Raw genomic sequence first — 24132 nt, forward strand, 5'->3', positions numbered from 1 at the left:
GTCAAGTTTTTATTGCGATTTTAGACCAAGTTCATCTTTTTATTTATGTATAATCCAATCAGATGAGTTGGTTGTAAGATATTGCGTCAGCTTTTCAAAGACTTGGTAACATATTTAAATATGTTTATATGTGTTATGTATCATAATACATAAACAATTTTAAACAAAAATTCTTAAATCTTTTGATGGCATTTCAGTACAAGAGTCCCGACCATTAAATGATACTTTTTTGGAAGTTGTGTGCACAATACATTAATCATAAAGCTCCCAAACAATTGCTTCACTTGCTTTTGGTTGTAGGACTGCAATCTGATTCAATATCACTAAGGCTTAAATTTATTTTTCCCAAAAAATCAATGATCTAGTTGAATAATATAGGGCTATGAAATTTGAATACTTAGCTAACTTCTAAATCATACTCATTGTTTTTAGAGTCCTCCAAAATATAGTTCACAACCTGAAGGCTGCAAAACATTTTGATGAAAAATTATAATACTTGTTAGGAGCTAAATGTTGTACAACATAATAGTAGCCATTATTATGACGTATTCTAATTTTAAACGTTAAATATGCCTTAAAAGTTTAAAAAGTTACATGTTTTTATGAGTTCTAATTTTAAGTTTTTATGGTTTCCTTAGTTACAACTTCAAAAATTACATCATCAAAATACCTAATGCTAATATTGTATTAGCATTAACCACGCTAATACTGTATAATCAAAGTAGTTCAATGCGTAACGCTGATTCTTTGAAATATATGAAAAGCGGTTAAGACAAAAAAATTCTGAGCTCAACGGTATTGATCTTGATTTGCCTGAAGGATAGTGTAAATGATAAAAAATATTTGCATCGCTTCACCTACAAAAAGAATTAAATTTTATTCTTTTAAAAATCTGACGAGCTATTTAAACGCAACCACTCAGTAAACGCCACTCACTATAAAACAAGGGTTGAAAAATATAACACCACAGTGTTCAATTAGAGGTTTCACGGTATACGCTGTGCTCTTAGTGTTTAAAAGTTAATACTTTAGTAGTGTAGAAAACTATGGTGAAGTATTACTTTTACATTTTCTAACAGTTTCATCTTGTCAAAAACTAGCAAAGTAAAGTTTCATTAATAAACTTTCAATATCTGCAAGGGCAGTGTGCAAATGTTTATTGCATGAAAGTAATTTGATAGAATTTGGTTTTGAATGAACTTCTTGAAATATTTTTACAAAGAATGACAAATCACTTTTGTCTTTATTGTTTGCCATATTATTTAAGAAATATTAACTGAACAGTTTTTTTGCAAGCGATATATTTAATAATAAAATAATAACATTTCCAACAGAACATGGAGAATACAAACAATGAGCTAAAGAAATTGTATTGGGAAGTAAGGCACCTATCTGGTTTGCCTAAAAAATTTTTCATTCACTTTTGTTTTATATAGCTCACAAACAAAGGTGCACCGTGTGACAAACCCTTTAAAATTGTGTCAGAAAAGCATATTAGATCCATTTCTCATTGAGGTTTATAATCCTTTGTATGTAAGTCACCAGTCAAAATAACATAGCATACTTTCATATCGAGTCAGCCATTAAATCTTTTGAACGCAGTAAAATTGTACAATCATAATTTAGGTCTCATTTCAGAAATAAAAGATGAAAGTGTTTTAACCTTTCTAAAAAAAAGTGTTCATCAACCTGTTTTGGATAAAGACTGTTACTACATTTTAGTTGACAATCCATTTCACAACTCCCTGTTCTGTTGACCTAGATGGTGGGGGTTGCATAAGGTAAAGACCAGATGCGCCACATTTTCTTGCCTTCCCATTATTGCTTGCTTTTTGAGCCACTTGAGCGAGCGTAGCCTTATGGGTACTATTTTAAATTAAGAACTCAAAATATTCAACACAAAATACAATGTATGTATTGATTTAATTGGAAACAATGTTACATCATTCTTTAGGAACAAGGAGCTAAATAAAATGATTAACTAGAACTTAAGCTAAACTTTATTCTTGTTAGGTACTCAAGCAATAGAAGATTTTGAAAAGACCACTCTTTGATAATTTACTATTTCATTTTTGTTTATTTACCGGGGTAGTAAAACGAGCATTTTATTGAGTGCTAAATAATTTAGAATATGTGGTGCACAACAAAATTAATATATTAAGTTTGACATATTAATTGTGTTCGAACCTTTGGTACTAATAAATACACTTGTTAGTTTGTTATTATTCAAGAATGTCAGGTTAGCATTTTATCTTACTTATTTTATTACGCATGTAATATATATATTTTTTAATAATGAAAATAATTTATGGCCTAATTGTTAAAGTTTGTTTTTTGTTTCTCAAAACAGGCATTATATTTACTATCTTTTAAAAATTAACATCAAAAAATGTATTTTTCTGAAGTTCACTTAGTTTTTTAGGTATCACCTTGCTTTCTTTCTGCAGTTGTATTACGTAGACATAAGTATTTTTATTTTACAATAATAAAAAAGTTTTCATAATCTGTGGTTAAATTTGGATTAGTAAAATACTAAAATAAATGTTATTCAACAAATGAAATCATCAGAAAAAAATCATTGTTTGGGCGGAAGCTATGAAATAAATAAACAAGCACTCTTAATAAATACCCATCAGTTTTTCCAGTTTGCTGTATATTACTGCGTGTGTTTGTGGTGTGGTGTTTTATACTTTTAAACAACTGAAACAGTTTGAGGTATAATATTACAAGTAAAAGTTAAACTCAACATATTCAGCTAAGTAGACCTATGCTCTATTAGCAGTGCCACCAGAGCTATGCGTGTTCTTTGGCATAACTATGTATGCACTTGGTCTCTATGCTTTACCTGCGCACCAGATGATTGCTGTCGGTGTGCCAGACTGCCGGGGCACTAGCACGTCTTCTAGTTTTAGGTCTGTCATGCTCTTCAGTAGTTACAATAAAACAAGTTGTGGTATCATAGATACAAAGGTGGAATAATATAGTTTTACCCAACCTTTGTTACCTTTGCCAACAGTAATCTTGCAATTCATGTTGCTGCTTAAATATGTTTTTTGGCAAGTTCTCAAACTTCATAGCAAATAAAAGGCAAGTTCTTACCAGTACGCATTTTTTATTGATTAATCTTCACTTGGACAAACAAAAAATTTAATCAAAAAAGCAGCTAGAAGATTTCAGAAGAGAAGAAGGAAACAGCTCAGAGTGCGTAGAAGATAAGTTCAATGTAAAAGATACAAAAATCCATGACAAATGAGGAATTGAATGAATGAAGAGAATAGAGTTGCATATGAGGTTTGCCGTTGAGAACTAAAAACGAGAGAATAAATCAAACAATTGAAAGAAAATCCATAACCATAAACATCGAGCTGGGATGCAAGCAGGAAGAGATGCAATGTATGACCGCAATTAGCCTACAAAACATCAACGGTCAAGGAAGTAAACATGAGAAAAGTAATCATATAAAAAATGGCAGATTTATAACTGCGGAAAAAAACTGTTGAAAGTTGATTATTTAGAAAGGCTCGGGTTGGCATTTTTACTGGTAAAACATGTACCTTAAAAGCGGTGAAGTTAGCCTCGTGGTAAAGTAACCATGACAGAAAATTAGAGATCGGGGTCAAGTAAAAGCGAGTTTGAAAGTACAGTGCACCCTCAGGAAACGATTACCTTTATATACAATTTTTCACCATTTAAACTGGAACAAAGATGAATTTTCACCTCTCCATACAAAGCCTTTTGTATCATACACAGCTTTGTTCACCACACAAATTCAACAAAATTTCTGCCCAAATTCAAATTTGGCATTTAGTGTGCTTATTAAGTGGGTAAAAATAACTAAGACCCCAAAGTTCTGTTTGCCAAAAATATGCTCACAAACCTGAAAAAGACACGATAAGCAATTTATTTGTGTTCAGCAATTTTAGTGTGTAAAACAGTTATGCTTTTTTTTAAAAACTAGTAACAAAGGCGAAGCTGCAATTTCTTCAACCAGTTCGGTGGTTAGACAACTTTTTTTAATCTGCTAACAAAAATTCACTTCATTGCGGAAAAAGCATAATCTAAAATTTTTGCCGAGTCAGGTTGAAAAAAGTTCTAAACGGCTCTGCTATGAAAGTAATAGTGAAGGCAAAGACAGAAAATAAAAAGTAATAAAATTTTGGTGATAAAATGTAGAAACTCAGCAAAATAGTTGAAAATACGTACTAAAGTTTAAATTTAAATGTGTGTTTTCACCCGTGTTTAGTAAGCTAAAATTGTTTGAGGTGAATTAAAAGTTCATGTTATACATATGTCTGTCATGAAGGTAATAACTCTCTACGGTATATTTTAATGTTAAACTTTATTGCAGATCATAACCAAATATATTAAATAATATAAATTTACTGTAGGTAAACATAGTTACTAAGGTTAACATAGTATTTTGTTATTAATGTCTAATATGTGCAGCACTTGTATAAGATTTTGACGGTTATTAACAGGGAATGTTTGCATTGTACAATTGTTTCTTTTCCGAGCTTCCTTCAGGACTCACTGAAGGAAGCTTCAAGACACGATTCTCCAACCACAACTCATCCATCACGAACGCAAAAAACCAAAACGCTACTGAGCTGAGCAAACACATATAGCACCTAAAGAGCAACAATATAAGATATGCAACATCATGGAACATTTTCGCCAAAGCGCAGTCATACTCCAACGTAACCAAGACTTGTAACTTATGCCAGACAGAGAAACTGTACATTACATTTAGACCTAAGCAGGCAACTTTATATAAACGATAAGAACTCATGTCATCATGTAGACACAAACAATTATTTACTTGCGAACACATAATGGCCAATTATACCTCTATGGAGAGCAATAATATTCCAACTTTGAGTTTCAAGCTTTTAGCTTTTTAATCCTTTTAATCCTCCTAACATTTAGTGATGAAAACAACTGCTCTGTACACATTCACACTACCTGACGATTGCAGGTAGCTCGCTGGCTGTATGAAACCGATGGTTGTAGTAATAAATTGAATAAACTTTACCCAAATACTTCCATGCACATATTTAAATATATATATAAATATATATATGCTTTAATATCTACTATATAAACAGCAATCGTTGTCTATCTGTGTATCTGTCTGTCCGCTTTATAGGGTACCGTACTTTTCGGACTATTAGCCGCTACTTTTATATAAGGGCGTGTCTATTCTGTGGTTTTTTTCACCGCTAGGGCGCATTAACGGGAATCTCCGGTTAGTACACGCCTCTATTATAATACGTAACCTGCTATTCATCGTAGGGATGGACGATGAATACTGATATGCTAATAGTATGAGTTGTCTTCTCCATATATTGAGTCACCGATAACTCCCAAATAAGAGCAGTATAAATAAATTATATGGCGGTCTTTTTTTTCGATTCGGTCGTACGAAGCAAACTTAATTAATATGAGTAAGTTTTCAAGTTAAATTAGTAGTAAATATTAGTAGTGAATTAAATAAAATTTACTACTCTTTAAATAAATTAATGAGTAGTAAATTACATCTAATTAATATTTACTGCCAACGTGTACCGGGAAATGTAAATGTAAATGTAAATTTAAATGTAAATTTAAATGTAAATTTTCTTTTAACTTTTACACAAATAATCTCAAACTAAATATGAATTGTTCACTACTATCTTGCATTCAGGATTCTTCTACAGTTTCCGTTTTATTGGATAATATGCCTGCAAATTGAGGCTTTTTGTTATTTTGTTATCAGCAAAATAAAAGATTACTAACTAACTAACCGTGTACCAAGAAGGTCATGTGAACATTTGTTTCTTGCAACCACTAGAAAAACGCTGTTCTCTATCTACTATATAAACGGCAATCGTTGTCTGTCTGTTTGATTGAGTGTCCGCCTTATAGAGCGGTCTTGCCTTTTGTCGTCGTACGATTTTCGGTCGTACGAAGCAAACTGAATTGATATGTGTAGTAACAGTAAATAAATTATAGAGCGGCCTTTCTTTTTCCATTCGGTCGAACGAAGCCAACCGAACTAATATGAATACTAAATATCGTAATTTTGTAATATGGACTATTAGCCACTACTTTTCTCTGACGATTTGAGAAAAGCGGCTTATATAAAGGTGTGGCGATTCTGTTATTTTTCTTTCACCGCTCGGGCGCATTAACCGAAATCCCCGGTTAGCACGCTTTTTAAACAGCAAATTTTCTGCCGTGTTAAAAAGCGCCTTCCTGAGTTCTGCGGCCTATACAAAGGTGTCTATACAGCTATACAAATGTACTATTTATTAAATAAAATAAATTAACGAGTAGTTATTTACATGCAATTAATATTTACTGCCAACGTGTACCGAGAAGGTCACGTAAACGTTTGTTTCTTGGAGCCACTGGAAAAACGCATTTATCACCTACTAAATTTCCACATCAAAAAGGTAAGTGTTTCTTATACGATGTTGTATTGTATATGAATTGCCACATCTCCACTACTTAATAATGTTGGATTTGCCGCTGTTCGTGATAGTGGGTCATGTTCATTTCCTTCAGCAGCCGAGTTACTAACTTTTTTCCAGCTACGAGTAGGCCTACTGTAACTTACTATTACAAAACTTTCATGAGTACTCCGAGGGTTGCGATACGGTATTGTGAAAAAAAAGAGAGCAGCTGCTATCGACTTACTGTCACCCTGCATCAGCCATGACCAGCTATACGTTGCCTGCTCAAAAGTAGGCACACGCCGAAAACTGTTTCTTCATACGCCCGACAGAAAAACCAAAAATGTTGTCTATCCGCAAGTGTTGCGTTGAACTAAGGGAGAGAGAGAGAGGGAGAGAAAGGGAGAGAGAGGGGCAAGAAAGGGAGAGAGAGGGAGAGGGGGGGAGAGAGGGAGAGGGAGGAGAGGGAGAGAGAGGGAGGGAGAGAAGGGGAGAGAGAGGGAGAGAGCGAGGAGGAGAGGGGGGAGAGAGAGAGAGGGAGAGAAAGGGAGAGGGGGGGGAGAGAGGGAGAGAAAGAGGGAGAGGGGGGAGGGGGGAGAGAGAGAGTGGGAGGGAAAGAAGGGGAGAGAGAGGGAGAGCAAGGAGGAGAGGGGGGGAGAGAGAGAGGGAGAGAAAGAGGGAAAGAAAGAGGGAGAGAGAGGGGAAGAGAAGGGGAGAGGGAGAGAGAGAGGGGGAAGAGGGAGGGGGAGAGAGAGAGGGGAGAGAGAGAGAGAGGGGAGAGACGGAGAGAGGGGAAAGAGGGAGAGAGGGAGAGAAGGAAAGATGGAGAGAGGGAGATGTAACTGCATATTTGGAGTTGTTTTACAGTATGAAAGCCAACTCTCAATAAACCTTATGCTGCCCGTGAATCTGGTACTGTAGGCGAGTAATGCAGCTAGTATATATATATATATATATAGATATAGTTATATGTATATTATATAGTATATATATACATATATACATCTATATATCTTATATCTATATATATATTTTTCAAAGTTCGTGTGCTGGAAATCCGTCTGCTGGAAATCTGGTTAAAGCTATTATTAGAACAGCTGAGCTGGACAACAATACAGACGCAAAGTCATGGCTTACCGTCATTGGAAGCCTAACCTTATTAACTAGCTTAGTGGAGTTTTTCATTGGCAATATGCCAGGCTACTAGCTTGAAAGGTACAGTTGTTTGAAAAAGTTTGAAAACTTTTACAAGTGTTTTTATTTTTCTCCTAATTTATTCAAATAGACGACACACTTCTCTCATGATATGTGCTTTGAAAGTTATAATGGCAAGTGTTGTTATATGTTAAATAAAAATCAATTTTCTGTCCAAAGACTCTTCTATTACACGGGCAACGCCAGGTGGTACAGCTAGTATATATATATATATATATAAATATGCTAGCTGTACCATCCGGCGTGCTAGCGGTAAACCATATTTTTACATTTTTCATATATAAAAATATATATTTGAAATTCATCTAATAAATATTATATACATATATATAAATTTATATTAGATGAATTTCAAATATATATTTTTATATATGGAAAATGTATATATAAGATATATATACATGTATATAAAATATAAGATATACAAGTATATTTTATGTATAAAAATATATATTATTTTTATTTCTATATACCTGTATATAGTAATATATATATATTATATAGACTATTTTGTTGACAATAATTTCATTTCAAATAGAATTTCATTTCAGATAGTTATTGCTTTATTAAATTATAATCGTATGCATAAACTCAACCATTTAGCATCTGACTACGCTTGTTTCAAATATCGTAACATAATCTTAACAACTGTAAAAAGGCATTAGTTTGTCACTATTTATTCTGGTCTTTTCTTAAAAGATATGTTCTCAAGACAATTTCATTGGGTGGCTCTACTTTCGTTGGTATGTCAAGGATTTGATCATGATACCTTCAGGATGTTGAAATGCTTCTGAGATGGCCTCCTAAAATTATTTCGAATGTAAAAAAGTTGTAAAACCTAAATGAAAAACTGAGAATGCATCACTGCTATTACTGCATACCTACTAACTGTCACTTGAATAAAAGACCAACGATGACTCGTGTAAGTAATCACACGATATAGTGTGTAACCAGCCTTTAACCACTTGTGTTTTACTTTTTGTCATGTAAAATAATTTTTAATAGAACTCCATATATGTAATTAAATTTGCTCGCACCAATAAAAATTTCATATCAAACTTAGTAGGAACTTACCCAACCTCCTTGAGTTACTATCCAATGTTCAATCTTCAATCGCCTGATAAAGCAAATGCACCAATCTATCAGACTCGGTACAAGTCGATGGTTCTTTGCTTTTGCTGCAGCAACAGCCAAATGTCCAGTGGCCACCAACAACTACAGTTTAGAACACGTGTTTGCTGTTAACAGTTTTATAATCTCATAAGAATTTTGACAACATACTTTTGCATAGAAAACGTTATTGAAGCATACTGAGTTAGGTAACAAATTGAATATTAAACTTAGTCTGGAATCAAGCAATGCAACATGTCTTGCAATTACACATGTTAGCCTAATATGACAACTCAACTATAACTATGTTTCCTTGTGCTTATATAATGAAAGACACATTAAATATTTTTTTAAATACGATAAGAAAGCCTTGAACAATTTTAAAACAGCACAAAAGCTAAACACCTAAGATAAATTTTTAGTACAGATGCCATTAAGGCAATAGGAAGAAAACTTCAAGTCTGCAGTGCGAGCTCATGCAGAGGGTTTGTTTTGTAACCACACTAGACAGCAAAATTAGCTTTTGGGCTGCTAGAAGGCAAAAAGTGTTTGATCTTTTATTCACAATTATTTTAAAGGCTATTCTTCAGTACACGACTTCTTCTTTCAAAAAATAAAATCTGCTCAATTACACTGAGTCTTATTGAAATTTTATGAAACATGAATTGACTAAGTTAACATTTTTGGCTAAAACTACAGTATTCAAATAAATAAACGCTATAAATTTGTGTTAATCATAACAACCATGATCTGAAATTTTTAAACTTAAGAAGTTTTGAGAGTTTTAAAAATATGTTTGCTTTTACTGACCACTAGCATTTAGCCTCCCATTTCTCTTGAATCGTTATATGTTCTTTCTGAGAGTCAACAGCATGTGTGTAAATATTCAATGCAAGTTGTTATAGTTTGTTCACAAATAAATTTTATAAAAGTATTCATCTAGTGAAATCTATCTATTTGTACAACAAGTGTTAAACTCGCTATGAGGTTCAGCAAGTGGCTGTCTTATGCCTGTATATATCGGTAATTTTTCATGCCGCCTAATTAATCAAGCTGGCGCTTTGATTTTTGCATTTTCCCACAATTGTTATGCTGCTGAGCAGATATCAAACTGCATAATTTTTGCTTCTGCATCGATTTTTGCTTGGTCTGTGGTTTTTTCACCTTTGTAACTTTTTATGGTTTAGATAAAGTTTATCTAGCTTGATAGTTTGTTATGTGTATAATCGTATTAATTTGTGTAATTTATTGGCAAAAGGCTTAAACCAAATTAGATACTGATTTGAGTAAAACATATTTTTTCTGATTTTATACTCTCAATGAGGCTGTCAATGGTTTTATAATGTTAGGTAAAAATCTTAGGTTTTCTGACCAGTTTGTTATAACCAAATAGAATTTTTTTCATTGTTGCCTACTTTTCAATTGCTTTAAGACAAGCTCCATCTTTCTGAAAAATTCAAAAAAATTTCACACCTTGATCAACAGCTAATATGCTAAAAGAAAATTTTCTAGACAATAGTTGCTGTAAACCATGAAAAATTTAGTATGATAAACAATGTTTCACCAAAGATGAACATCTATCTTTTCACCAAATAGCATATGTTTTACTCTTTCTTTACAATTTCAAGCTTTTTTCATATTTTCACTTTAATTCTTAATATAGAATCACAGTCTTGGCTTAAACTTGCAGTAGGTTTTATGTAAACTCTTAAAAACATGTTGGGTTAGTCTAGTAAACTTCAAGTACTGTAACTTTAAAAACCACCTATCTATTGGTATACCGCAGCTTTCAACTGAGCTGATGACAATAGATTAGTGTAGTTTAAAGTTGTATATAGCAGAAAGTATGTCTTAAGTTTTAGTTCTATGCAATGGAAAACAAGAATTATGGTAAAATCACTTCATCAAAAATTTAAACCCCAAAAAAATGGCTTAATGGTTTAAACCTTGTTGCGTCGAAGAAAAAAAAATTCGACATTTGGAATAAAACAAAATGCCAAACTCATAGTGTTAGAAACAAATAACTCGAATTTAATAATTTAAAAAAAATGAGTTATAGACTTGAATGAGATGTGATATAATAACTACCATACTTTTCTAAATTAGTAACTTTATGTTATCTAAAAGTCAAACTATTTTAGTTAAAATTCTTTTTTCACATCTAGTTAAGCTAAAATACTGACTGGAATCGTTAATATCTAGCTATATTGTATTGTATGTTGAGTCCAGAGTAAAGGACTGATTCTTTGTTTATAATTAGAGAAAACTATTTTTGAAAATTTTGCATGCTCTTCCTATATTAGTAAAACAATTTTGTTATCAAAAACACATTATCATCTAATTTTAAGCTTTGCCGACTTTGAAGCAGTTGGAATAGTTGTATAACATTGACTATTTTAATAGTTGCAAGCAAAGTATGTACACGAGCTAAGTTTAGTATCTAAAATATTTGATGAACTGAGAAAGTACAGTACTTTTCGAAGTACCGTACTTTACTTCATTTGCTTTATTTTCAAAGAAACTATAATAAAACAATACATAGGCCGCACCTTTTGTATAGGTCACAAAAATCAGAATGGTGCTTTTTAACACGGCAACAACTTTGTTGGTTAAAATGGAACAGCGTCGGAACAGTGCCTAACGGCACTGTTTCGTATTAACCTACGCTTTTTAACCCAGTGCCTTACGGAACCGCAACGTTAGGCGTTGTTTTGTTTTGTCTTTCACTGCTAGAGGCGCACTAACTAGAGATTCTTGTTAAAGCACCCTAGCAGTAACAAAAAGCCGCAGAATAGCTGCACCCTTGCATAAGCCGCATGGTTTGAAACATCAGAAAAAAGTAGTGCTAATAGTCCAAAAAGTATGGTATTTATAATAATTGTACTGGAGATAAAAGTTGGGTTTTTCACCAAAATTCTCATTAACCTGTTGACAATAAGAGTTTGCAACAGTGATTGGTTACCTCGAGCATTAAAGATGTCAGCGAGCCAAGTAAAAAACTTTTTACTAATTATAATAACAAGACGCCGTTGTTATTGGCCTTTGGTTCTGCTTGTGTAAAAGCATGCAAATGCTATGAAATAATTTTTCAAACATTCAAATATTGATAATGATACATATCTTTTTGATAATACATTTTGTAACGCCTGTTGACAACAGTATAACATTATGAGACTTTCTGCTTCTCACCATAACAACAGTGTACCAATTGTAGTTGGGGTTATTAGGATCTGCATCATTGAAGAAGAGATCCCTGACCGCATTCATGTAAGTAGTAGATGTTTGGGCTTCATAAGCTTCCCAGTCTTCAGTCCTTGGTGCAGTAAAAGTGCGTGAGCAAAGTTCAGCCAACAGATCTAGACGATTTGGTTGAATTTGCTGCTCTGAAACAAGTCAACTCGCATAAAAAACCATTTGATGATCTAGTAAGTATTTATATTCTACATGTAGTAAGGAACTTAGTAAAGTTAGATATAAACATTAGTTTTTAGCTTAGTGTAGGTTCTACATGTTGTTAGTGTGGAATATTATGTGAATGCTTGAGGCGTCCTTTTATTAGCCAGTTATGCAAAAACAGGTTTGCATGAGAGGCTAAAGCTTTTGAAAAGCCAGCTTTTTGAAGAAAGGCAGGGCAATAGATATCAGGTCTCACTACATAAATGGACTCAAATGAGCGCATAGTTTAAAAAGCCTCAGTGAAGATAGCTAGTGAGCTGAAGTACTAAGTTGTTGTGCCTTTTGCTGGTAGGAAATCTGTGTGTAGTGGTCTAGGCATAAGAAACCATCGTATAACAGCAAGGCTGTTCATTTAGCTTGTATACAGAGTGGTAGTAGGGTATGCCATAAGATTGGTGACAGCGTTCTGCTGTGGGCATGTATCGCTGTGGTAATGAAAGCCTGTGCCAAAGGAAAGGTTGATGTGCCATCGTTGCTGCTTAGAGCTGCGTAGCCATATTTTTGTTGTCTTGCTGACAGTTAGCAATGATAGTTTAGGATGCACTGAGCTGTATGCATACAAACAATAAATTATATTTTTATTTGAAAGGAGCACAAGGTAACTATTTCCTTTGATTGGTATGTATTTATGGAACTGAAGCTATCTTTTACTCGCCGCTGTATTTAGAAAATTAATAAATCAAAGACTCCCAAAATACAGTGATAAATTTAGCACTTACCTATTGGAATTGATATGAAGAACAAAACATTAGTTTAATACAACATTCATCATACGAATTTTGAGCTATTTATAAAGGCTTTCAGCAATGGCTCTTGATGATGCGTTAAAATAATTAGAGTGTATGACCCTACGACATAAAACATCTGTTTTGAGAAAATTTATGTTCTAGGATTGTACGTTTTGTAAACAGTCAATTACATGTAGAAGGCTTTTTATGTTCTGATATTGTTTAAAACTTACCGCCTTACTCTTTTAAATTTAAAAAACTAACATAACTTTCTGTTTTAATAACTGCACATATACAGTGACAGTATCAATACATATTGGCTACTTGTTGTTAGTTATATTATTTCTTCTAGCTAGTGGATGGTACAGGGTTACAGTTAATTTACAGCTAGCTCAAATTTAATGTCAATTTGAATCAATTTTGCTTTCGATAAAAAAGGTTTATTTTGAAGAGCGATAAATCAAAAATATGATATATATTTAAAATGCAGATAAGCAACAAAATATAATTGCTGTCACAAAAGCTGTCTGCATCTGTTGGCTTTATTTCAAGCCAGTGTTAAAAGTTAAAACAAGAAACAAATTTTAATGCAAATCCAACTTATGACCCTCAAGTTTTTAGACCAAAACATTAAGACCTGCCCTGATTGATTGCTTAATAGTTTTTCTGATTGTGTTGCAACATGTTGTGTTTACTTTATTGCCAACTTGACTATCTGACACGACGGGCTAAGTGGTGACGGAACTAGCCTAATATAATAATAGAAATACCTTTATACGCCAAATTCTCTCCAAAATACTGCAAAAGAAAAATTGTTATTTTTAAAACTGGCCATGAAACTGTTGCTAATAAAATCAAGTTTGAAACTTGCACCAACTGGATGCCTCACATTATAGAAAATATTTCATACATGTAATAAAAAACGATAACTTTGCCTAATTTTTAACTTCAAGTGGAGTTTATTGATATAATAAGTTAACGATACACTGTATCTATTTAAACAACTTGGTTATAATCTGATGTAGAAAACTGATTATCAAAACCTGTTGTTCCACTTGTGGTTATGATGTTGATCAATTCTACTGAGAAACTTTGGCCAAAAAGAGCTAAAGCTTTGTGTATACTCGCAAATAACTAGCTGTGACTTTTGGCTAAGTTTTATGTTGACCAATTTGTTCAAAAAAAAGCAATCTAACCAGCATGTTCTGTCAAGAGACATTGTATTTGCAAATTCATTTATAACTCCTATTTACCACGAGCACATTACAAGAAATTACAGAAATCATATTTAAAATTACGAATAAAATATAATCTTTTCTCTAGTGAGATAATAAAACTGTGTCTTGGTTGGCTGCCACAAGAGAACAATTGTAAGCAAATATTATGAATTCCATCTACGGTTCAGATAATTTGTTTGCTCATTTTAGGCAGCATTTAGTTGTTGATCAATATGATGGCTCAGACTGTTGGTTAAGGTGTGCACCTATTTAATGAAAGTGAGCCATTGCAATTTGTAGAATTAGCAAGTGGTTTCATTAGACGACTGACTTGCCAGAAAACTCATTCCAACATAGAAGCCTGTATTCACATTAATACTGACACCCTTACTAATATCGTAAACTTGGGCGCTGTAATATTGAGTAGTGTAAAACAATATGAACTACATGCATAGCTTGGTCTTTGTAACCTATTGAAGTATTTTGTACAGTTGTTTTACTCTTTCATAAACGTAGAATAAATTGGTAGATATTTTTTACAAATGTAACAAGACGCACATTTTATTTTTGAATGCGCTGCTACCATTTTGAGCAATGACTGGAAATTTCTCTTCGCATACCTAGTGCAATCAGAATAGTCATTGTATAGGTGCTAGCTATCTCAGAGTGTCGCTGAGTGCACTGATCACCGACTCCAGGTCTTCCCAAGCTTGTAAGTAACCTATAAATTAAAATATAATATTAGGCATTATTGTTGTAATGCAGCATAGAAAATAACTTTCAAAGTACACTTTGCTCTTAGAGTTTATTAGATGCTTGTTTTAATATAATGTAGAATTCTAGGAAGCTTTTACTTTAGCATTTTCAATGTCTTCATTTCGTCAAAAACTACCAATATAAAAATTTATCAAACAACTTTTAACATTCACAAAGACAACATGTACATGATTATTGCAAAATAATTTTAGCTTAAACTTCACACTTGAATGAGTTTTTTAAATATTAATCTAAATAATGACAAATCTATTCTGTATTTAGCCATGTGTTCAGCCTATTTTGTATTTTGTCATGTACGATATTTAAGAGAAATTTATTCAGCAGCCTTTTTGCAAGCCATATATTTAATAAATTAAAAAAACATGCAAACAGAATATAGATAATAAAAAACTAAAAAACCAATAAAATTATTTTGGAAAATGAGGCAGCAATATGGTTTGTATAAATTTGTTTTTGCGTGCTTTTGATTTCAAATAATTTCGAATAATTTCAAATTTTCTTAATAATCAAATAATAATTTCAAGAGCAAGAGTAAACACCGTGATAAACACAAAACCTTAGAATTTTGTGGGAAAGTGTACTAGTAGTATTTATTATTAGGGTTTATAATTTGTTGTGTGCCAGTCATCAGTCCAAATAAAATAGCTTTCCTTTAAATCAAGTCATTTTAAAATGATGTACGCCCATTTTCAATCAGATTTTCAGAGCTTACAGAAAAGTTGTTTCAAGAATTAAAAAAAAGCCTAACTACCTGTTCTGTATAACTACTCTTACTACATCTTCAGTCGTTAGCCGATTCAGTCTGTCAGCTCTATAATCAGATGTACCGGCCATTATTACTTGCTTTTATAAGGCAGCTGAGGTAGCAGCACAGCCTGCTCTTAACTATTCTGAATATTGAATTTGAAATATTCATAAAAAATGTGTGTCGTGTATTGGTTCAAATGAAAACAATGTTAGATTATTTTTTAGAAGCAAAGAGCTAAATAAAAAATATATGATAAGTTGAACTAAGCTTTATGTGTCTTTGAAATTTCAAAACATTAAAAATGCAAAAGAACAACTCTAGGAGAAGTTACTATACACCCTGGTTCTTTAAATGGTAGAGTACTTAACTGGAAATTCTTTGGATGCTGAATAATCCAAAATATATGACGGTCTAAAAACTATTACATTAAATCTGTCAACTTATTCTAAATGAAGTCATATCTGGGTTGTATTCAAATTTCAAACCTTTAGTACTATTAAAGTACACCTACTAGTTTCCTATTAATCAAGAGTGTCAAGTTGGCAGTTCATCTTACTAAGCTATTAAACAGGCAATAAATTGGTTTTATTTACATGTAATATTTAACTAGAGCATAATATATGTATCAATTATTTAAGATTTTTTCTGTCTATGAACAACAATATTTGTCACGTGTGATAATTGTTTTTCATGTGTAACTGACACTATAATTGTGTAAGCCACTTATTTTCCTAAAATTAGCTCAAAAATCATCCATTTTTTAATCAACTACAATGATTTTTCTAAGTTTCTGAAATTGCGTGATTTTCTTTAAATATATTCTTCTATAGACTTAAAAATTAATTGTATTTCAGTAGGTTTTATGAGTAATTATTAATATTTTTTGTAATTTACAATTGTTTTTTTTATGTTTCAACTTATTTAATTGTCAGAATGCTTTAGGATTAAAATTGACTGAACTTGGTCGCAGTTACAACGCTCAGCAAAAATATATATGTAAGATGACATCACTAGTTGCTACTATGACATCTCTAGTTGCTACCATGACATCACTAGTTGCTACTATGACATCACTAGTTGCTACCATGGCCATTCAAGTTGCTGCACTACACGTTTCTATTTGTACGTTTCTTTGCAACTATAGATGTTGTAATTGCACTTTTTTTTTAACTTGACCTTTTTAGCTGCAATCCAGTTATTGTAAACTTTAATGTTGAAAAAGCATGGCAGTCAGACTCCCTCAAACATCAAAAATGATTGCATGGAATAGAAAAAACAATGAACATTTCCTGATCAAATTGACTAAAATTTGATATAGGTTCATCTTTAGGTACTTTTATGTGATGACAAAAACAATACTTTGAACACAGTTGGTTAAAGTTGGATTAGCAGAATGTTACAGCAACTCTAAACTATTCTCATTGTTTCAAACAATGTTTTATAAATTTCAAACTTAAAGAGAAATGAGAACCCTGACGAGGGACCTACTAGTTTCATTTCTCAGTTTTGGGAGAACTAAAAGATGATCAGGTCTGAGTTTCTCATTGCCCTTCTAGCCACATTAATTCTTTTTTTAAGTGTGTAGGAGCCAGCCTAGACTTCATTCTACTGTCATTGGAGTAAATCCTAAATTAAATATTTCCTGCTTCTGGCATCAACGATTACGCATAAGTTTTTCTTGAAAAGCTTAAAAAAATTAAAGGTACCTTGGTTCGTAAAAATGACTTTTATCTGGAAAAGTATTATTTGCAAAGGAAAAAACTGATGAGATTATTCATAGAAGATTTTTCATTTTTATAGCAATGATGAAATCTCCTGTAATGACATTGCAAGAAAAAAAATTTGCTAGATTGCTTTAAGGGCATTTTGTTTATTGAACTTGGAAAAAATAATCAAAAAAACAACTCCACCAAATTTTGAAAGTTTGGTACACAAGGGAGAATCTAAGAGGACCACAAGTGAACCATTTCTAAACAAAAAACAAAGCTTCAAATTATAACCTTTGAACTGGTCAAATACATATGAATTTAACTGTTTTGATGATAAGGTAGGAACGATCAATGCCAAGATTTTGTGCTTCAAAAGTCAATAACTAATAAATCTAATACAAAAATATGAATGGTTATTGCAGAACTTATATTTCTTATGTAAAGTAAAGATGTTACAAGTTAGCATTAGCAGCCAATCAGAACAGCTGTTGAAAAAACCAGTCAACGTAAAGTGTTTAAGCCTGGAGAAAGGGTAGTGCAAATAAAGACCAATAGCAGGCATTTTTGCGCCAACCATTAATTTTGAGCAATCGATTGGATCGTTAACTTTTTCTGGTCTCTAAAAATGATTTTATATAGCACAGACAACATGTTATCATGAATTGGACATTGCACAAAAAATTAGTCCTGCTGCATGGTAAAATGAATGGTTTTTAAACCCATAAGTCTCTGTGTGATTATTCTAGTCACTAAAACAAAACTGAATGTGTATTTTTATTTGTTGTATTACGAGCACCTCACAACATCACTACATTAACAACATCAATAACATAAACATTAACAAACTTTAGCAACATGGCAAAATAGTTAAAAATATATATCTGTATCATTCCATGGTATGAACTAACAAAATAACCCTGTCTTATTCACAGCTGGATTTGAGGTACATTCTTCACATAGGCTTTTCAAAGCTTTGATGATATAAAGTTTTACATAATTTGAAAAATAATTTTCTGTATATTTAACAAATACTATTTTCTAAATAAAATTATGATAAAAGAATACTGATAGTGTTATCAAAAATGATATCAAATTTGTCTTTCAAGAAGATGGCTCAATTGGTACAAGTTACAGTGAACTAATGTCTCCTTTTCCTGCTAGGATCAGATCCGCACAAAGGGGAAGCTAGAAGGAAAATGTAACTACTAAAAATGCTGCAGGATGCTTTGTTGGTCAGAGTTAAGAGTTATCTTTTAGTAATATCCTATTTTTAATAATATTTAGTTATTGAAAACTAGTTTTAGCAATTAAACATGTGAAAAGCATGTTTAGGTACAATTTAGGTTACATATAGGTACAGCCTAGGTGATGGTCAAACAGTTGAAGCTGCGGGAATTGCTGTTGTAAAAGTGATGCTAAAGCTCAATCATAGAGTTCAATGTGCAGCTGCATTTTGCAATGTACTTCATGTCCCTCAGCTAGAGAGCAATTTATTTTTAGTTTCAGCTGCCACTCAGACAGACTACATTGTTCAGTTAGGCCATACTCGATGTTGGATTAAAGATGTTAGTGGTAAAGTTAGGGCCATGGGATTACTAGCTAATCAGCTATTCAGTCTAGACTGTGTACAAACTGAAACTCAATATGCAAACACTTCTAGCGCAGAAATTTGGCCTCAACATCGAGTACATGTGAATGACTCTACTCTGAAAAAACTGAGCAAAGGAAATATAGTCTGTGCTACAAGCTTACCTGCATCGGGCATTTCCTTCTGTCAAGGCTGTGCTGAAGGAAAGATGAGTCTTAAATCCTTCAAACCTGTGGTAGATATCAAGGCTACCCGTAAGCTAGAACTAGTACATTCTGACATTTGTACAATGGAAACAGAATCAGTTGGAGGTAGCCAATACTTTGTTACCTTTATAGACAATATTTCTAGATAATGTGCTATATATTTTCTTAAAAACATGTCTGAGGTACCTGAGAAGTTCAAAAAGTTTGAAGTATATACTGCCAACCAATCTGGAGAAACCATTCAAACACTGAGATCAGATAGGCGTGGTGAATACTTGTCTCAAGAATTTACTGACCACTTGAAATCTGAAAGTGTTCATCATGAACTCACATCAGCTTACTCACCAGAACGAATTGGTGCTGCTGAGCAAACGACTAGAACTCTGTGTGAGTCAGCACAATCAATGTTGTGCCATGCTGAATTGTCCAAGCAATTATACTGGGCTGAGGCCATTTCTACTGCTGCCTACGTTAGAAATTGGCTTCCCACCTCCTCACAGAAGAATGATCTCACACCATATGAAAAGTGGTATGAACACAAACCCAGCAAAGAAAAACTAAGGGTGTTTGGATGTATTGCTTATGCTCATGCTCCAGATCAACTGCGACAGAAACTTGACAAAAATGTGCCAGAAGTTAAGGTGCATAGGATACAGCAAACCGTCACAGGCATACCGCTTGCTTGATGAATGGACTGGTAAAGCCACTACTAGGGGAGGCGTGGTATTTGATGAAATGAACTTTACAAATACCGTTAAACCATCACGTGACCAATAAACAAAGCAGAAATCTATTGTTTTTAAACATTCAGTAAATGAACAGACAACTCCTAACCTCTCTGGGCAATGCAATGGTGAAGGACAACCACGACGCTTATCTGCTCGCAAATGTAGACCTCCGGTTCGCTATGAAATTGATGAGTAGGTAAGCCAGGCTAAACATCTCACTTATCGAGCTGGTCACATAATTAAACCAGAGACATTCTCAGAGGCAAAAAAAAGCTCTCAACATAAGGAATAGATAGAAGCTGCTAGGTGTGAGTATCATTCAATGATAGATAATATTATCTGGAATCTTGCAGAGTTACCTCGAGGATGTAGTGCTGTTGAATGCAAGTGGGTGTTTAAAGCTAAACATCATGGTGACGTAACCGTAGAGCAAATCAAAAGTCCACTAGTGGGTAAGGGTTATTCACAGTAGCACGGAATAGACTATCATGAGACATTCTCGCGTGTTGTTGGTTTTGCAACCTTTTGTATGCTACTGGTCTATGGCCTTAGTCGCAACAGGTACATTCATTAAATGAACATTGTAACTGCTTTTTTGAATAGCAAACTTGATGAAGAAGTCTACATGTCTCAACCAAAAGTCTTGGTTAAACCTGGATCTGAACACCTTGTGTGTAAACTCAACAAGTCTATCTATGGACTGAAACAATCCTATAGATGCTGGAATCTTGTTCTACATAGTTTTCTGGATTCTCCTAATTTTTGTCCATCCACTACTGACCCAATGATGACGCTATCAAGCCCTTATTTAGGGCATACCAATGCTCGATAGAGTTTGAACGACTCATGGTGAAGGTTGATGGAAAACTATTTGCTTGTACCGACCAAATCAGGTGTAGGTTGACCACTCGAATTTTCTGTTCATTCGGGATAATAGAAGAGTACCCTAGAGGCCCACTTCTAGCTACAAGCCAGAACAAGCCTGAAGCAGATGGGAAAGTGTTAGTTAGGTGTTTCAACCCAAACCTCCTTTCTCTGAGCATTCATTCAGGAACCACCGTAGGCTCTTTCGCTAGTGTGGAATTGCCTCCTCCTATTGGTGGTGCCCCTCTCCTCAAGAGAAGCCTTGCCATGCCGATTATCCAAATCGAGGCCGATCCATGGATCCCCGGTATCTTTAGGAACTGTACCAGGTTGTAAGACCTTCGTGCCAGAACGCAGGGCAAGCTGGGAAACTGGCTACCCTACTAACCAATAATGGGTCTGTGTTTAGCACTGGAGATGGCGATATAGGTAGAAGGTCACTCGTGGAGCACTCCATACCCATGAAAGACGGGACCCGATGTATCCGTCAACTGCCTCATTTCTTAGGGCTCGAAAAGGAGGCAGAGGTCAAGAGACAGGGTTGATTGAGCCGGCTGAAAGAGCTTGGAGATCGCCTGTTGTATTAGTAAAAAAGAAGGATGGGAAATGGCGGTTGTGTGGATTACCGAAGGCTAAATGTGGTAACAAAACAATACGCCTATTCTCTTACTCGGATAAACGAAAGTCTGGATGCTTTGGATAGAGCCAATATTTTAGTACTTTTGATCTCATCAGCGGACACTGGCAGGTTCCACTGAACAAAGATGCTAGGGAAAAATCAGCCTTCATCACTTGCTCAGGATTGTGGAAATGGAAAGTCCTTATTTTCAGACTGACTTCCGCCAAAGCCACTTTTTCTGCAATTGATGGAGAGAGTGTTGCACGGGTTCTACTGGCAGACATTACTATTGTATCTGTATAATGTGATTTTTATTGCACCTGATTTTGAAACCCACTTCCAGCAGCTGGAGGAAGTCTTCCAGCAACTACGGCAGACCAGACTCAAGCTCAAATAGACAAACTGCAAACTGCTACAGTCCTAAGTTCGTTAGCTGGGCCACATAGTAAGTAGCAAAGAAGTTGCCACAGACCCAGCCAAAGTAGAGGTGGCGGAGCGGTGGCCAATCATGTGTGGAGTCTGGGAACTGCAAGAGTTATTGAGTACTTTCGAGTACCACCGGCAGTACATCTAAGGTTTGCCACCATTGCGAAACTCTTCTGCTGGCTGGTGGAGAAGGAGGAGCCAGGGCAATGAACAGGCGAGGAGCAAGCAGCATTTGACACCCTGCGCCACAGTCTCACTACAGTGCCTGTGCTGGGGTATCCGGATCCGGGGAATACCTATATTCTTGACACGGATGCCAGCAGGTGCGGAGTAGGAGCTATACTGTCACAGCAGCATCGCGACCAGGAACAAATTATTGCTTACTATAGCAAAACACTCACTCCCTCGGAGAGAAGTTACTGCGTGACATGTAGAGAGCTATTGGCATTAGTCAAAGCGGTGAATCACTTCCGCCTGTACTTAAACAAACAAGATTTTCGGCTTCGCATGGACCATGCCTCCTGCAATGGCTCAGTTGCAGGACAGTGTCTTCTCACCAGGTGGTGCGTTAGCTAGAAGTCCTAGCCGAGTTCAAATACAAGCTGGAACACTGCGCAGGATTAAAGCACGGCAATGCCGATGGCTTAAGCATAACAGACCTTCAAAAATTGTTGACAGTTTGCCCAGATTGAGTACCACAAGAGAGGCCCAACTCATCTGGAGTTGGACTATGAAGACCAGGAGAAAGCTAGGGTGATTGGGAGAAGCCATACACTGTCAGGAATTGCCAAACCCGCACACGAGGCGTGCGGCCCAATGGTGCAACCTCCTGTTTTCACTGAAACAGCCAAGGCCAACTCGGGATCGGTCAAGGCCACTCTGGGATCAGAGGTATCCGCTCAGACACCTAACCAGTTGGATCGGCTGCAGAGCAAAGACAAAAGTTCTGTAGCCATAGTATACCAAGAACTTCTGAGCCACACTGAAATGCTTTCAGAACAGTTGGAGTTGGGGAGCCAAAAGCTCAGGATTCTGCTTAGCAGGAGAGAATCACCAAAAATCAGGCATGCTAGCATGTTGAAAGCCAGAGTAGCTTCTCATGGTCAAGCCGGGTGGTGTGCCGTGTGCCCCCCAGCTATGAGGGAGCCAGTTATCTGGCAGACACATACCATGACCTACTCTAGAGTGAGAAAGAAGATAAGCCACCTCCAGCTTACATGGTACTGGCCCGGACTGACAGCCGCTGTCTGCAGTTTAGTACAAAGCTGTGAGGTGTGCCAGGCCATCAAGCACAGAGGATGAAGCTTGCAGGAAGACACCAGCAGTTATACACTGGTTGACCTTGTCAGAAAGTCGCCATCGACCTGGAAAGGCCTCTTCCCCACCACCCCAAAGATGCAATAGATGGGTCTTAATGCTCTGGGACAATTTTACCCGGTGGCAGGAAGCCGTTGCCATTCTGGAGGCTACGCCTCAAGTAGTGGCCAGTGCCCTCAATGAAAGAGTGTTCTGCTACCTGGGGATTCCAGAGCAAACTCATACAAACCAAAGCGCTCAATTTGATAGCCAACGGATGGACGAGCTCTGCCAGCTCTGGAAGGTGAGCAAGAAACAGATTACTTTCTACTATCTCCAGGCAATTTGGATTGTGGAGAGAAACAATCGAACGCCCGAGCGACTCTTTGAGAGCCATGTTGTTGGAATGAGGAATGGGAATCAAGAGGAATGGGATGAACTCTTGCCCCAAATCATGCGAGTGTACCGGGGCACCCCCTACACAGTGACAGGCGAGACGGCCATTTTCATGATGTTTGGCAAAGAGTTTTGCCTGCCTCACCAGTCAAAATGTCACCCCCCTCTGCCCGCAGAGGTGCAATCTGCTAGTGACTACGTGCTCTGAAAGCAGCAGAGGCGGGAAGAAGCGCATGAGGCTCTCAGGGAGGCACAGATAGAAACTAGGCAGGTATACCAAAAAGAGCCACTGCTTTTCATGCCTGGGGATTGGGTGTGGTTTGTAAACAGGCAGTGGCAAAGAGGAGAAAACGCTAAGCTAAAAGCTAAGTTTGTGGGCCTCTACCAAGTCATAACTACCTGGTCCACCCAGACTTATGTGGTGGAAAGACAGGACCAAACATCGACTCAACACGAGTCCAGATTGAAACTCTAACATGCCTGTCCAGGAAACCCTGGCCGTGCTCCAGCAACGCTTAAGCCTCAAAAAGGGCCAAATATGAAAGAAACTACCCACCAACTGATGAGGAATTAATAGAGTTTCCTTTCTAAATGAATCCAGCTGATGAGCTTGGC

The 24132-nt window shown here is 35.4% G+C and overlaps 1 protein-coding gene across 1 annotated transcript; it reads left to right on the forward strand.

Moving 5' to 3' along the window:
- The first annotated feature begins 23239 nt into the window (after positions 1–23239).
- LOC137400987 (uncharacterized) lies at positions 23240–23725 on the forward strand. Its single transcript, XM_068087326.1, has one exon. The coding sequence runs from the start codon at positions 23240–23242 to the stop codon at positions 23723–23725; it is 486 nt and encodes a 161-aa protein (XP_067943427.1).
- Positions 23726–24132: the final 407 nt, after the last annotated feature.

Source organism: Watersipora subatra, chromosome 7, assembly GCF_963576615.1.
Source record: "Watersipora subatra chromosome 7, tzWatSuba1.1, whole genome shotgun sequence".
In the NCBI taxonomy this organism is placed as follows: domain Eukaryota; kingdom Metazoa; phylum Bryozoa; class Gymnolaemata; order Cheilostomatida; family Watersiporidae; genus Watersipora; species Watersipora subatra.

Excerpts from the sequence above, each read along its gene's own strand:
- LOC137400987 (XM_068087326.1), top strand. The coding sequence starts at position 23,240 with ATGCTCTGGGACAATTTTACCCGGTGGCAGGAAGCCGTTGCCATTCTG.